The 16,501-nt window shown below is 37.6% G+C and overlaps 1 protein-coding gene across 2 annotated transcripts in view; it reads left to right on the top strand.

Moving 5' to 3' along the window:
• The window catches only part of si:dkey-215k6.1 (transmembrane protein 132C), a 267,107-nt gene extending 253,176 nt beyond the window's left edge, over positions 1-13,931 (top strand). For both annotated transcript variants that reach the window (XM_067407602.1, XM_067407603.1), the window contains 4 exons: positions 6,397-6,602; positions 7,850-8,123; positions 9,537-9,728; positions 12,735-13,931. In XM_067407602.1, coding sequence (XP_067263703.1) covers positions 6,397-6,602; positions 7,850-8,123; positions 9,537-9,728; positions 12,735-13,931 — 1,869 coding nt within the window. The remainder of the gene's footprint in view (positions 1-6,396; positions 6,603-7,849; positions 8,124-9,536; positions 9,729-12,734) is intronic.
• The last annotated feature ends 2,570 nt before the right edge of the window (positions 13,932-16,501 follow it).

Below are 16,501 nucleotides of genomic sequence, written 5' to 3'. Positions count from 1 at the left end.
GCGGGAATATGTGTATCTTTTGACTTGTCTCAAAGAAGGGCTTTGTTTTTAGTTCATCTCCCAAAGAGAATATGTTGATGAAGGTTTAGACCACTAATAATAATATCAGACATATTGGGGACACCCATGACTTATATACCTATGCAAATATTATGTAAATATGCCGCATATCAATTTCATGAGTTTGAAAAAAAGTCCTGACTTCCCATTCTAGGACAAACTGACTCGCAGAAATCAACCCGCCTGCCCCAAGTGTTTCAGAGAGTGATACAAATTTGAACATTTTGTCATTATTTACTCTTACCCTCATGTTGTTTCATGTTTTTGATGTGTTTTGAGGGACCAGGTTTGAATGTGCACAAGCATGAAAGAAATTTGAAAGTTATACAATGGAAGGGAAAATAACGTACTTACATTTTCAGCATTGTCCTCACTATAATTTTGTTTAAATTCAATTTTAACTTCTCATAATTTTAAGGTTATTTTTTAATTTTAGTTTTAGTTATTATTTTGTTTTTTTTTCCCTACAACTGAGTTAAAAAAAAAAAAAGATTGTATGCTCTAGTAAAAGCAATTTCCATTGCTGAATGAATAAGCATTTAAGCATGTTTGGAATTAGCTGAAGCCACATCAACAAAAACGTGCGGTCTTGCTCGCAAATGGAAACTCTCTGATTAAAGATATGACTTAAGGTTATCAACATACTTTTGAACTCTCCTTTGCCTCTTTCTCCCCTACTCTGTTTATTAATCTTTCTTTGCGTCTGTGTTTCTCTGTGACGCTCTGATCATTTGCAGAGCTTTTAAGTCCCACGTCATGAATGCGAGGGAACAGGCAACAATGAGCGTTACGATCAATCACAAAAAAATCTAATTATGCTAAGCTAAGTACTATGAGAGTGAACATAAGGAGAGAGAGAACGGTTTATACTATGTGGGTCTGATATCAGAAATCTTACTCTGTAGATGTGCATTTTGAGAAATCACCTAAAGGGAAAGATTGACAGATGAAGTTTTAAACTCATAATGTACGTTTAACAGTGCCAAATCCCCCCACAAGGCACTATGGGAGTCTCTAACCGCAGGCAGTGTCACATTTAGAACCTGGAATTTGAATTTATCGCCTTCTGCAGTGGAAATGCTCTAAATTCAAATTCAATTACTGTGTAAACTCTTTGGAAGAAAGGCAAGCTTGGAGGAGCGGGTAACTGTAACTTTATATCAGTGTTCATGTGAGTGCAAACTACAAACTAGTTCAGAGACCAAGCTGTTCTCAGCATTAATCTAGTTCATGGCCGTGGGTTTGGTTTATTGGTAGGGACATTTTAAATCAGTTAGACTATACAGATGTACACATGAATTCTAAATTCTGCAGTGTTTATGTATTGAATGTTTTCCTTTCATATAAACAGTCTAGACACTTGATAAACTGAAAATTCTATTTTAAAAAAAGCATGTCATCTCAATAAGCTGTAGCAATGTATATACACTACTGTTTACATTTTTTAAAAACTTTTCATATGATTATCAAAGTTGAAAACAGCTATGCTGCTTAATATTTTTGTACTTTTATATTTTAATTCTTTTTGATACTCAGAATTCTAGGATGAATAGAAAGTTCAAAAGAATAGTATTTATTTTGAAAGAAATCTTCTGTAAAATTGTACATGTTTTTACTGTCATGGATCAGTTTATTTGATTTAATGCATCCTTGCTAAATAAACGATATATTTCAAATTAAACAGTAGATGATGATTTGATCAGAGATGCATGATCTTGTGTAGTTTTATTTATTTATTTTTTGTAAGATAAAGTCTTTAAGCTATTAAATGTCATAGTTTAATGAATAATTTATAAAAGGGAATAAAATATCTTCATTTTACAAATGAAAACATGACACTTGTATTGCACTTGTGTAATCTACGCAATCCACGCTCATGAGTGATAAGGAAGTTAGGAAGTTTAGATGCACATGTAACAATCTGCAGCAACATGCTGTAAAAACAGTAAAAGTGAGGACGATCCGTGAGTGTGGTCATCTATCTGTTTTAAAAACCTTTCTTTACATCTGACCATTCCTCTGCAAGCAGTGAACCTGAGCTGCTCTTGCCTGTCCAGGAAATTGATTCCACCCCTTCCAGCTGATGCCCACCATCTTTGTCTTCCTCTTTCTTTTTTTCCTTTCTCTTTCTTTCTTTCTTTCTTTCTCTTCCTCTCTCTCTCTCTTGCCTCCTCTTTGCCCCCTACCAATCTCTGTCTCTCTCTTCTCCTCCTCACCACGGCAGAGAGGCAAGTGCCAATTCTTCCGAGTAATTTGCGAGCTGGGTGGTTGATGGGATTGGTGGATTGCGGCACCTGGCGCTGTTTTGCATTGTCAGCCAAATAATCTGTGATTTATCACTCCAGAGATGAGCTGAGAGTGGAGGAAGACACAGAACAGAAAGAGTGGAATTGAAGTGGAGAAAAGAACAGAAAACTGACAGGAAAAGCAGCATTCTGCTGGAAGAAGAAATTAAGCGGAAAAGAGCTGCCGAGATCAACACAACGCATGATATTTTAAATGAGTAAAGTCATAAATGCACACAATCTGAATAACAGTTATAAAAAAGATGCTTTAGTTATTGTTTTAAAGTTTATGATCATAAACTGTTTAATTGCTTTGTTTCCTTTAATAGTAGCATTTTTTCATGTAACCTAATGTAGTCAGGTTGATTATAAAATAATTCCTTTGATTTTTGGGGGGTTTATGTATAAGTATAAATATAAATAAATATATACTGTATATTTTAGACTTCTTCTTAAGTATTTATTTGTTTTTGTTTTTCTCTATATTCTCTCCAAATTGCGGGTCCTAAAGGTCCAAATGGCCAAACACGATTCGTTTTATAGAGGTATTAGAAAACCTCCAATTGTTTTTTGGGTTGTTCGCCTTTCTTGTTGAGACATAATTTTCTCTTTATAGTGCTCGTCTTCACAAAGAAACACTGGCCTTCATTTCTCTCTCTCATTGCCCAGTCTCCTCTCCCCCTCTCTTTAAAATAGAGACAGAGATTAAATCGATTTTTCAGTGTCGTCAAATCCATGGCTCAGCTCTTTGGCTTTGACGAAGGGAAGTGTTTATACAGGTTCGTTCCGAAGTCACGAAATAATATGCCATCAGCCGCAAGATGAGAGGAAAGGAGAGAGAACTAGGTATACAAGACTGAGCAAGACCAGTTTCAAGGAATACTTGTATATTATATTATTTGTGTTTATTAATATATATACAGTAAACAATAATATACAGTAATATATGATTTAAATATTTTTTAAATTAGTATATAGTCTATTGCGCTGCCTGTTTGCAAAGTATGCACTCACAAACACTCTGCACTCGATCTGCTTGTGATCCGATGTTTTCAGTGTCCCAGGGGCCATTTACACAACACCATTTTCAACTAAAAAAAAAAAAAAAAAAGCGTTTTGGCCATTCATTTACACGACAACAGCGTTTTGGGGGCTGAAAATGCAAACTTTTGAAAATGGGTTTGAAGGTGCTAGTTTTTGAAAATTGATACTGTTATTGTAATAGTGATGTCATGCGCATGTGTATCACATGTTCTGTCTATAGGCACTGTAAAAGAATGTGTATGTGCATAGGTGCGTAGTGTTTCTTTACAAAGTGACATCGCCAACTACTGGCCTGGCATGCGTGATACAGTACAGCATTTTTAGTCTTTTTCATAGATCCCTGTGAATGGGGGTCTTTTGACAGTGTTTTCATTTCTACGCAAAACTTTTCAAAAACGCAAAGGAAAAGCTTTTCCATTTTTAGTACATCAGTGTCATGTAAACACCCTTAATGCGGCTCGGGTTACAGTGAATCTGCTGTGAGTTTAATGTACATTTGGAACACAACAGGTATCGATTACGCACTGTTTTCACATTTGAAAAATTCACTGATGATTACAGCATTTAACTAGATTTGTCATGAGGTGCATTTGTAAACCGGTTTTCACAAAATCTGCAATTTTCCGCAAAAATAAAAGCTGAAGGTTTTATCTCTTGCAAGTGAAAAAAATAGGACAAAAGTATCCCAGCTGCAATGTAAATTAAAACAATATGCAAAACAATTTTGCATATGCATTTCATTTTGTAGATTTTCAAGTGTGCTATTTTTATTAATTTTTTTTTAATTTATTAAATAAATTAAAATTAAAGTCTGAAAATCTCCCATTGACTTACATTGTAAAAATGTTGAGCATACAAAATCTAACCAGCAATGATAATGCCACTGCAATATTTGCAAATACAACTATATGCCATTTTATTTTTAAAATGGTGTCTCGATATACAGTACATCTCTTATTCAAACTGACAGAAAACACGATTCAAACGATGTCATTATGGTAACAGTGGCCATTTCATTTTATTACCACTTTTATTTTTCTGCCTTGCGAGTACAGATTTTTCTAGTGCTGTTTCTCTGGTGTTTCAATAAATGTAAATCTGGTCAAATATGCTGGTTATTTGGAACTTTGGTGGTTTATACAATTATCAACCTCAGAGGAAAAGTGTGATGCTGTCCCAGCTTCAAAAATGTTTTTCTCATGTGATGTTTTTGATGTTCTGATATGGCCACATGCCACTTTAGCTGCCATTTTCCTGTGTCATTAGCCTTGCGGTCCTCAGACCTGACACAGTCATTTCTGCTGCAGAGAATGTCGGGGTGGCGGCTCTTAGAACAACAGTGGAGATGATCAGAAAGATGGGTGAATTGAAAAAGGTGCAAATTGCAAGAACAGAGATGGAAGCAAAGGTAGAGAAATTGAGCGTAGCATCCTTGCAGGGAATTCTGGGTAATTGCTCTTTCAAGAGTCACACACATATACACAAAAACTTGAGGGCTTCTAGAGGGTGCCTTTTATCAACTGTTGTTGTCTGTGTTTGTGTGGCAGAACATCACATCCTATATGAATAGATCCACAGCATGGGATCTGTTATACATCCTCTCAGGGCTTGTGTGTGTGTGTGTGTGTGTGTAGGTGGGTGTGTAAGAACAGTGCATTTACTTTGATGAAATGACATTTATATCTCATATTTTCATTCTAATTGCTTGCGTTGAATGAATCATAGTGCATTTTAGTTGGTCTTGCTTTTAAAAGGGTCTTTGTTTAACTGTCTGTTTAGAATGGCAATTAAATCTATCTTTTTCTGTCTCTCTTGCTCTCCACCTCCAGATCAAGTATTCCCAGATCTCTTGACATTATATATTTTTTTCTAAATTATTTGCTTCTGTTAATTTGGCTTAGTGTAAAAGTGCACATTCAAGTACCAAACATATGGTTTACATCAGAATTAGTAATAAGAATGAAGGAATAATATAAATATAAAGTTAAGTTTATACTGTAACAATGACGTCTAGCCTTCGGGTATTTCTCAATTGAGTAATCATTGCTTCATGTTCTTATCAGTAAAGAGTCAGCAGTAATATATGCATAGAGCAAAGTTTTTCAGGTATCTAACCACAGTTAATTGCAAGTAAACATTCAGAAATTAGTTATCAAATGTAAAATGAAATAATCTTAAATGATTGCATTATATTGCAAAACGTAGAAAAGCATGGTTTGACAGTGCAAAAAAAATTTAGCTGTTACTTGGTATACAGTACTGCAAAAGATGGGCATTGATACTTTTTTTTTATTATTCATCTAGTCAAGTGAATCAAGTGTGGTCTGCTCTGAATATCTGTGTTCACTGTTCTTATTTCTTCTTTCTCTTTATCTCTCGCTTTCATTGTTAGGTGATCATTCTTTACGGGAACTATGCTAAGGAACATGTTTATGAAATAAAAGCACTTGGCAAACCACAAAATCTTGAGCATTTTGAGCTGTACATGACACATGCATGTTCATTTCAGATCTCAGTGTGCCCCTGTGGTGACCCTGAGCTGTAATAGTGAGATGTGACTGCTTCACGCTGCTTGAGTTGTGTGTGTGTGATTTACCGGTAGGAAAATGATGGTTCTCTGTTCGCCATGACAACGTCACACAGACACAGCCCATCAAAGTGTCATAAACGTCCAGCAGATACAGACCACCATTAATCACGGCAGAGAGTAAAGAGGGCAAAATATAGAAAAAAGATGGGGAAAAATGAAGTCCATATAAAAAAGAAGAGGAAAAAGACAGGGAGACTAACAAGGAGACACTCAATAGGCTGTTTTCCCAGTTTTCACATAATTATGTAAAAAAAAAGTTCTCTCCATTTTCTTCAGATAAGTGTAATTGTGGATAGTGCTGGGAAAAAATATAGCAAATGCCACAGCCATTACAAACTCAACAAACAAAACAATCACAACTGTTCGATCCATCTCTACTTCACTTTTCCATGACTTTCTGTTTCTCTTACACTGCAGGTATCTGTTGGTTGTGATGAGGTGTTGGTGAGTGGGAAAGAGATGAGGGGGCGTGTCTCTCTTCAAGTGAACTTTACCTACCTCTATATGACCAGCCAATTAGAGCTCACTGTTTGGGTGCCACGGTTACCGCTCCAGATTGAGGTCTCTAATGACAAGCTCAGCCAAGTCAAAGGATGGAGGGTGCCCATCATCACCAACAAGAGGTGTGTGTGTGTGAGCAAGCAAAAGGTATATTTATATAAATGTGTGTGAACAGACATCAGAGGAGAAGGACACACTGTTTTTAGCCACATAGATCCAGCAACATCCCTTTCATTTTCATGGTATTTGCTCTGTGTTTGTGTGTGTGGATATATGTCTGTTTTTTTCACAGCCCAATTCTTCTTGTTGGCCTTCAGTCTGTCTGCTGGGCCCATTTTTCAATTTGGCCAATTTCTGTCTCTCTGCCTGTAACAACAAAACCACTGTTAACACCAGGAACCACATGCACATGTACACGCACATACACACACAAATGCACACACACACACACACACACACACACACACACACACACACACACACACACGCAATGCTTCCCCCTAGGTGAACTAGAAATTTGAAGTAATCACAGTTTCAGAGAGAAAAATAAAATGTAGGAAAAGAACAGACACGGCAAGGAAAACAAAACCCAACTGAAAAAGCAGAGAAAATAATAATAAAAAGAATAAATTCAAAATAAAAAAGAAGAAAAGAAAAGAAAAGAACAAACAAAAGAAAAACAAAACAAAAGAAAATTGGATAATTGCTGGAGATCAGACTGTTTTTCTTTCTTTCTTTCTTTCTTTCTTTCTTTCTTTCTTTCTTTCTTTCTTTCTTTCTGTTAATGGAATGTTTTAATTGGCAAGAGTGAAAATGAGATTTGAGAACAAGTAAATAATGATTTAAATGACCTCACACAGAGAGGAATATAGTGTACAGGCTGTTTGAACTAGTATTTTGGTATTTTTGTGTTGCTTTTTTCCTAATTTTTTGAGCTTGACAACCCCTGTCTCAGTTCTGTAAGGAAAAGTCCTTCATGACCAATCTGCCTTGCATCTTTTGCTGTGCTGAGTTTCATGTAAGAAAGAAAGTCTTACAGGTTTGGAACAACATGAAAGTATGTAAAAAGTGTGTGAACTCTCCTTTTTAGGAAACCGTGAAGCACAAGGAGAGTTTTTTTGTTTTTCTATTTTTTTTGTAATACATTGTATTTTATTATTGTAATAATCTTATTACTAGTAAATCATTATTTCAACTTAAACAACCCAACCCAAAATCAACCCATTTATGTTTTGTTTATTGAATATTATGATGATTATACATAATAGCATTTCAGTAATAATGTTTCTGTCCTTGTACTTCAGGCCTTGTGCTTTCTAATCATGTAGATTTGAAATTTCTTAACTTATTTGCTTTCTGTATTGCACAGGCCGACCCGGGACAGTGAGGATGATGAGGAGGATGAGAGGAAGGGCAGAGGCTGTGCCCTGCAGTATCAGTATGCTCTGGTGCGTGTTCTCACACACTTCGTAGCCGAGCCAGCTGACCCTGGTGGGGAGCTTGTGCACATGCTGGGTTCTGATTGGTCAGCCGACATCACAGAGATGGTCCTGGATTTCCTAAAAGTGGAAGATACACGCATTGCTCGACTAATTGATGGAAGGGTGCTGGTGGGAAGAGACGTGGGCATGACCACAATACAGGTATCTATCTATCTATCTATCTATCTATCTATCTATCTATCTATCTGTCTATCTATCTATCTATCTATCTATCTATCTATCTATCTATCTATCTATCTATCTATCTATCTATCTATCTATCTATCTATCTATCTATCTATCTATCTATCTATCTATCTATCTATCTATCTATCTATCTATCTGTCTGTCTGTCTGTCTGTCTGTCTGTCTGTCTGTCTGTCTGTCTGTCTATCTATCTATCTATCTATCTATCTATCTATCTATCTATCTATCTATCTATCTATCTATCTATCTATCTATCTATCTATCTATCTATCTATCTATCTATCTATCTGTCTGTCTGTCTGTCTGTCTGTCTGTCTATCCATCTATCCATCCATCCATCCAGTACAGTATAAGCGTTCCCTGGGAATCAAATCCATGCCTAGTTTATTCATAGTCAGTTTGTTTGACTGCATCTGATGGTGAGCAGCTCAGTTTTAAAATAAAGTCGGCATACTTTATTGAGAGTATTCAACTTTGACAAATAAAGAAAGAACCTGAGAGATAGTAACACCTCCCTTGTCAAACACACCGGAAATATTCACCCCTCATTGCAGAGATGTTATTGTGTGTGAGTGATAACAAGCACGTTTGCCTACAGGTGTTAAAATCTCAGCTGTGTGTTCTGTGTTCTGTTGGGAAGCCATTGACTAAGAGGCCCCTATGTGTTTATGTTCATTTTCTCTCCATGTGTGTTTTCATGTCTGTCAGTCTCCATTTGCACTTTATCATGTTTCACATGCTGGTCCAAATGTGTGATGGTTATATAAGACCTCGCATGTGGTTATGAGCTGGTTATGTTTATAGTTTTGTGTGGAATTCTCTTCATATTTTTTCATGTTGTCTCACTCCCTATCGTTTAGGCTTTCGCCACCCCTTTGATTTGCTGCGATTTTTGTTATTTTTTTTCCTTTTCTCCTCTCAGCTTGGGAATCCTCATGGTGTCAGTTATGTCCACACTAACAGAATATGATGCTCGACGATGACACGTTGATTCTGAGAGCTCTTTGTACACCTGTCACACTGCCTGTCTGTCATAGTAAAGCAATTGCAAAGAGTCAGTTTGTATCTCCTCGCCTTTGCTTTACTTTTGTAAGAATGGGAGATATTATATAATGGAAACAGGAACAGGAAAGGTAGATAGATAGATAGATAGATAGATAGATAGATAGATAGATAGATAGATAGATAGATAGATAGATAGATAGATAGATAGATAGATAGATAGATAGATAGATAGATAGATAGATAGATAGATAGATAGATAGATAGATAGATAGATAGATAGATAGATAGATAGATAGATTTTTCAGCACTGTGTGAGGTTTGGATCATTGAAGCCTCCATTTTCTCCATCTTTGTATTTCCTAGGTGATATCCCCATTGTCTGACTCCATTCTGGCTGAGAAGGCCATCAGAGTGCTGGATGATAAAGTGACCATCAGTGATCTGGGAGTTCAGCTGGTGGGCTCTTTGAGTCTCTCGCTGCAGCCCAGTTCCACCAACAACAGAGCCTTTTACATCACAACAACTGCTCAGGACCTGTTGCACACACCCAAACAGGTGAGAGCCATGAGAAGTGACCAACAGAATAATTAATTTTACTATCCTAAAGTACTCTGAATTATATGGAAGAAAATCATATAGACTGCTGTGAATTAGCTATGCAATTCTAAAAAGGGAAGTTCAGGCTGTTGTAGACATTAGGGGTTATTGTAAATTGGCTGGAGTGTTCTGGAACTAGATGTTGCAGTGTTGTAGAGGCTATAATCAATTGAATTGACTTGAAAATTTTAGAAATGAAAATGGAACTTACTGTGAATTGGCAGCAGTGATCTAACTAGAAATTTAGGTAATGCAAATGTCCTGTAATTTTGTGGAATTAGAAGTTAAGTCTATTGTAAATTGGATGGAATGTTTTGGAAAAATGTTTGCTGTGTCACTATGTTTTCAACATCAAGCAGTATAACAGATTGTTTTTGTAGAGCGAAAATAACCAAGCGGCTGACAATGGAAGTAACAAGTGACAGAGCCTGCTCTTAAATAAAAAATAAAATGGATAGAACCAAAAATTGAAGCTGCCCTGAATTTATCGAAACATTCTAGAACTTTGAGGTTACTGTGAATTAGCTGGAATGTTCAAGAACTAGAACATGAGGCTGGGAGAACAAACTAAAATTGCAGCTGTCAATGACAATTGTCTAAAGGTTTTAGGAATTAAGTTGAGGCCGGTATGTTAATTTAAAAGAGCAGTGCAGTTTGAAAGCATTTGTTGGAAAACCTTTAAAGCTTAAACAGCTGCAAGGAAGCCTGCTGATTAACAAAAGTGTTCACATGCAAGAGCTCCACGTCAGAAATAGGCTCTAATATTTTGACACTTCAGAATAAATTTTCATTCATGCTACCTGGTTAAGTTTTTTTAAGGAGTCTGTGGCTAGGGAGAGAGGGAGAGATATTGGAGTCAAAATGAAGCGACTAAAATGTTCAATAAGAAGTTGAGTAAAGGAACAACTTGGAAAAAAGCAGACTGCTTTTCACATACTTTCCTGACCATGCAACATTTTAAACCAGTCATTGTAAAGCACACCTATCAACCTTCCACAGTCTCCCCTGCCAACAGTACAGATACCATTGCAGAAATAATCCAGTATGCAAACACATTCGGCAAGATGGCCTCTGTTTGCTCTATTAACCTGTGGCCCTCTATTGAGGCACTGGTGTTCGTTTTGGCAGGCCTTATTGTAACTGAGAAGTGAATAGCTCTAATATTCTACTTCCTCCTACAGTGCTGTTTGGAATCATCTAATTAAAGTATTTAAAATAGCAGCTTTGCTAAAAATCGAAATGCTTTCCCTGGCTTCTGCCAGAGTTTTCCCACGCACAAGGCCCAAGGTTAACTATGAGTGAATGAGAGTGGGCGGGAAAACACTGCAAGAGTCTCATTTGGAGTTGTTGGCAATTACGGATATTAAGAAAAACGATTTTTGTCTCATTTGAAGAAGCTGCCAAAATCAAGGTGGCCACATATCTGTTCTTGTACACTATTTTTGACACCAGTGTAGTTGATCTGCAGTTTGCGTTTTCACTGTCTCGATTGTTTGTGATTAACTCCACACACTCCACATCCTATATAATTATAATCCAAATCCTATAATTACCTCTCTCTTTCCTAGCATAGTATTTAGTATTTATTAAATTATATATGACTACATGTTTAGATAAGCTAAAATTAATTTGCACAGTTCGCAAGTTCTGCTACATATATTTTTGTGTGCTTCTGGAAAACTTGACTTGAAAACCACTGAAAATGGTTTCATTGTTTACACACTTTAATGTCATTCTGAACTGTATGATTTTATTTCTTCTGTGGAAATTTTGAATAATAAACATGATTTTGTCCCCTGTATATTGAGGTTTGAATGTTCTACAAGGACAAATAAAGTCATACAGGTTTAGAACAACATGGGTGAGTAAACCATGACAGAATTTTGACTTTTGAGCGAACTATCCATTTAAAGCAACTCTTTGCAGCCTCATAATACTGTTGAGTTGTGTTTCCCTGTAGTTGATGGTGATGAAAGATGTGAAACATCATTTGTTTCAGCAGGGAGTTATTCCAGAAGATGATACTGCCACCTTGAATTTGATGCTGTAACCGAAGAAAAAAAATGGCATGCAACTCCATTATGTACTGTTAATGTAGTCTTTTTACTGCAGGACTTCCTGCTGGGCATGCACATTCAAGTGAAGAGGAAGTTTATTGTTTTCAGCATGCCAACTTAATTGCCTCTTCCTTTTTATTTGATGTATAAATGACTGAGCCTTTTAAAGGTAAATCTTAACTTGTAGTGCTCCTGCATTATCGTGGGAAATGTTTTAAAACATTTATTAAGAGAAATAATCTTGACAGCATGGCTATTAGATGTCAGTTCCAATCACAGGCAGTTTCTGCTTTGATTCACATGTTTAGGGATTTGAAATGCTTTCAGAGCAGAAACCCTAATTTTCACAATGAAATGGCATATACACTAAATAAAACTTAACTCTCCTAAGACGACCATGCAGTAGCTATATAAATAAGAATGTTTCTAACGTTTAACTCATTTAGTTTTGTTGTTAAAGGGATAGTTCACCCAAAATGAAAATTCAGTCATCATTTTCATGCAATTGCAATGAATGGATACTGAGTCTTGAATAGACTTCAAAAAGGATGCAAAACTCTGTAAAAGTATCATAAAAGTGGTCTGTATGACTCATGCACTATATATAGTGACTAATCTTCTCCTCACCTTCTGTTAACCTGAGACTGAGTCATTGATTTGAGAAGCAGATTTGTAAGCAATTCCTTCAGACTGGTTTTGTGAACTGGATCAACCAATTTAATGAAAATATTCAAAAGAAAGTGCGAGCAGTACAATTCTTTAATGATTTCTCATCTTGTGTTTGACAAAAAGTTGTATGAGTTTGAAACAACATTGGACTAAGTATATGATGCTGAATTTACATTTTGGGCAAACTTATCCTTTAAACCATGTTTCTATTTCTCACCGACTCTCTGTTTTATTATAGGAGGCCATTATCAGTGCATGGATTCAGTACAGCGATGGCTCTGTGACCCCTCTCGACATTTATGACCCCAAAGACTTTACTCTGACCATCACCTCGCTGGATGAGAGTGTGGTCTCCACCTATCAGGAGCAATCCCAGCGCTGGCCTGTGGTAGTGGCAGAAGGCGAGGGCCAGGGGGCGCTGCTACGTGTGGAGATGATGATCTCCGAAATCTGCCAGAAATCCAAGAGGAAGAGTATTTTGGCAATGGGCATAGGAAACGTACAGGTGAAGTTCGGACAGAACGACCTGGAGCAGAGGAGTGGAACTCAAGAGGAGAACAGTCTGGACAACAGCACAAATGAACAGAGACATAAGGTTCTAGAACCGGATAAAACAAGTGGAGGAGATAGCTGGAAATACACAAACACAGCGGTAGAACGGGAAGAGTCGGTCCTGAAGAAAGTCAGCACGACAGCAAAGACTACTCTAACTAGTCGTTCCGGGGGCAACAAACAGGGTGGGGGACAAAACAACAACCCCGTGGACTATACCAGTTACCCAGCACAGGTGGACTTACCTGGCGGGGCGGAGAGCGACTTGACCCAGGCTCCAAGAGGTCTGTCAGACCTAGAAATTGGTATGTACGCTCTGCTTGGAGTCTTTTGCCTTGCTATCCTCGTCTTCCTCATCAACTGTGTCAGTTTCGCCTTCCGCTACCGCCACAAACAGCTTCCTGTTCTGGAGCAAGGCAACATGAACCACGCCCATGATTGGGTGTGGCTTGGCAATGAAGCGGACCTGATGGATCATCACGGCGATCACGGGCCGCTGCCACACAGCGATGAGTGCACGACTGCGATAGATCGCAATGAGGGGTGCGAGGAGAGCAAGTACCTCCTCAACGGGAGCGGTGTTCAGAAAAGCGGCTCTTTGCATGGGCGCGGCATCCCCCATGTGCACACCGATCCACGTTCTTGTTCGGGAAACGACCCCAGTGGAAAAATTGAACCCCTTAACAACTCTCCCAGCGCTGCCAAGCGCAAAAGGGTCAAGTTTACTTCCTTTGCCACCGTACTACCAGACGAAGGTGGGCCATATACCAACTCTATCCTTATTGGGAATGAAGATGACATCAAGTGGGTCTGTCAAGACATAGACCTGGGACAGTCGGCCGAGCTTAGAAGCTACATGGAGAGACTGCAAGACAATCTGTAGAAGCTGGGAAGAGAAAGAAAGAAAGAAAGGGAAAGCGAGAGGGCGGACACACAAAAACTCACCAGAAATGCCTTTGCACTGTGGGGGGTGGGGGGGACAAGAGGGAGGAATTATTAAAGAATGGATAGTGGATGCAGGGAGTAGAATAAAATCTATCGGGAGTCTCGAGTTAAGTAGGAAATTCACAGAAAGGGGAACACGGGTGAAGAGAGACTGGCACGTTCGCACTGGCTCCTACGATCGGTCCAGGTGGCGCAGAGAGAGCAGCTGCCAATTGGCTTGCGCAGGGACAGAATGCCAGTTACCGACACCCTGAATACACAAGCCCAAACAAGACCAGCGAGAAAAAGAAAGGAAACAAACTTGACAGCTGTACAGAAAATCACACTCCATGAAAGTCAATGAACGTGGGTTGTTATTGCTAATGTAATTTAATTTTTTGATTTATTTAGATTCAAATCATAGGATTGTGGACGGATACAACAGATCTTATTTTTTTTAGATAATCCCAGGCTTTTTCCAGATTAGTATGTAACTAGACCAAAACAAGCCCTCAAAGCACCCAGCTGGCCCCAGATCCAGGTGTGTGTTTGTTTTTTAACACTTATTTTGTACTGTCTGTCCCTCCTGCGTGAATTCCAAGATGGGGTCGTGGACGTGTGGGATTCCCCCTGGCTGGAATCTGTACCAGCTATATCTGCACACTCACTGTTTAAGGAGTCGGTGAAAAACACCATAACACCACAGTCCTCCCTCTCCATCTGTCCTCTGGGAGAAAATCACAAGACTTAGATGATGAAAAGCAACATGAGAATAAAGACTCCTCATGCACTGTCCATTTGATCAAGTGAAGCGGGGAAAAAAATGACTGAGGACTTTTTTTGAGCCCCATCGGGAGGTTGTTCGTTTGCACAATCAGAATAATACAGAAAGTGCATATACTGACCCTCAGCTGATCTGAGACTGGCCCATCTGACTGTCCATACAGCAACTGATCCAGAAGTACAACCTGACAGTTTGAAGATGCGATGATGAACATCGGACGGACTGTGTAGAAATACAAGCCCACAAAATTGAGCTGTGTGTTATAAAATCATATGATTGCTGTGATAGAAAAATATACAGAGTAGATATGGTCTATTACTCTCCAGTATGGTAAATGTATGAATGTTTCTCTTTTTATTGAGGCGAAATGTACATCATTTGCCCCCTTTTTACATGGCCGGAGCACCTCCCCATGGTTTTTACATGTCCTATAGGTTTTAAAGCAACTTTCTATTTCTGCCTCACTAACCCCAGCATTTACCCGGCTCCTTGAATCCTTGTTGTTTATATTACTGAAGAGTTGTAGGGAAGGACAGATGTGGATACCTTCTCTTTGAAAGCTCAGGTGAAAATACGCTCACAGATGAACAGTGGTAGAATTGAAATGTAGACTGTAAGAATGCAATATTTATTTGTAAGTGTAATATGAGATAGGATGTAAATAAAATGATTCAAAATTACTTGTGGACACTGAAAGAAGGCTGTTGCCTACATTTTCACTATCGACACACAGAAGAGTCATGGGGCCATTTGAGTGTTTCCTATGTCCATATGATTAAAAATGATAGGCATTAATATGTTTAGACATGTCACAACGTCTGATTCCCCATTTGCACAGGGTTCAGTCTTTTCCTATGATATTTTAGTTCTGTTTGTTTCAAAGGGGTTTAATTTAATTAAAACTACAGTTGATGTAGGGGAGAGCAGAGCATATTGAATTGTACATTGTAATTTGGTTATACATACATACATAGATGTATATATATATATATATATATATATATATATATATATATATATATATATATATATATATAACATATATACATATATATATGTGTGTGTGTGTGTGTGTGTGTTATAAAAAATGTATTACATAATTTTTTTTAAAGCACAAATATTCAATGTTGCATCTCAATTAATTTGAGGTTATAAAATGCCATAATCACAAACTAATTATTACAATTACGCAATGGTATTTTATTGGATGCATTAAATTGTGTGTAATTTTGAGGAAATGATAAATGATTCATAGGTTATATGATTTGATTGTAAATAAATTTGACCCTAAAACTCCAAATTACATAAAAAATTTAAACTGGACTTTTAACTTAAAGGGTTAGTTCACCCAAAAATGAAAATAAGTACTCGCCCTCATATCGTTCCACACCTGTAAGACCTTTGTTCTTCTTCGGAACACAAATTAAGATATTTTTTGATAAAATCCGTCTCAGTGAGGCCTTGACAGCAAGTTAATTTACACTTTCAAATGCCCAGAAAGCTACTAAAGATGTATTTAAAACAGTTCATGTGACTACAGTGGTTCAACCTTAATGTTATGAAGTCACGAAAAAAAAAAAACTTTATTCAACAAGAAGTCACATGATTTCAGTAAAATAGGCTTCGTTACGTCATTAAAATTTCGAAATTTCAATAGTTGACGTGACTTTGGCAGTTTGATACGCACTTCGAACAACTGATTCGAAACAAAAGATTCGTAAAGCTTCGAAGCTTCATGAAACAGT

Source organism: Chanodichthys erythropterus, chromosome 13 (genome assembly GCF_024489055.1).
Source record: "Chanodichthys erythropterus isolate Z2021 chromosome 13, ASM2448905v1, whole genome shotgun sequence".
Taxonomy (NCBI): Eukaryota; Metazoa; Chordata; class Actinopteri; order Cypriniformes; family Xenocyprididae; genus Chanodichthys; species Chanodichthys erythropterus.
Note: the sequence above shows the minus strand (reverse complement) of the source record. Positions and strands in the feature narration are given on the sequence as shown.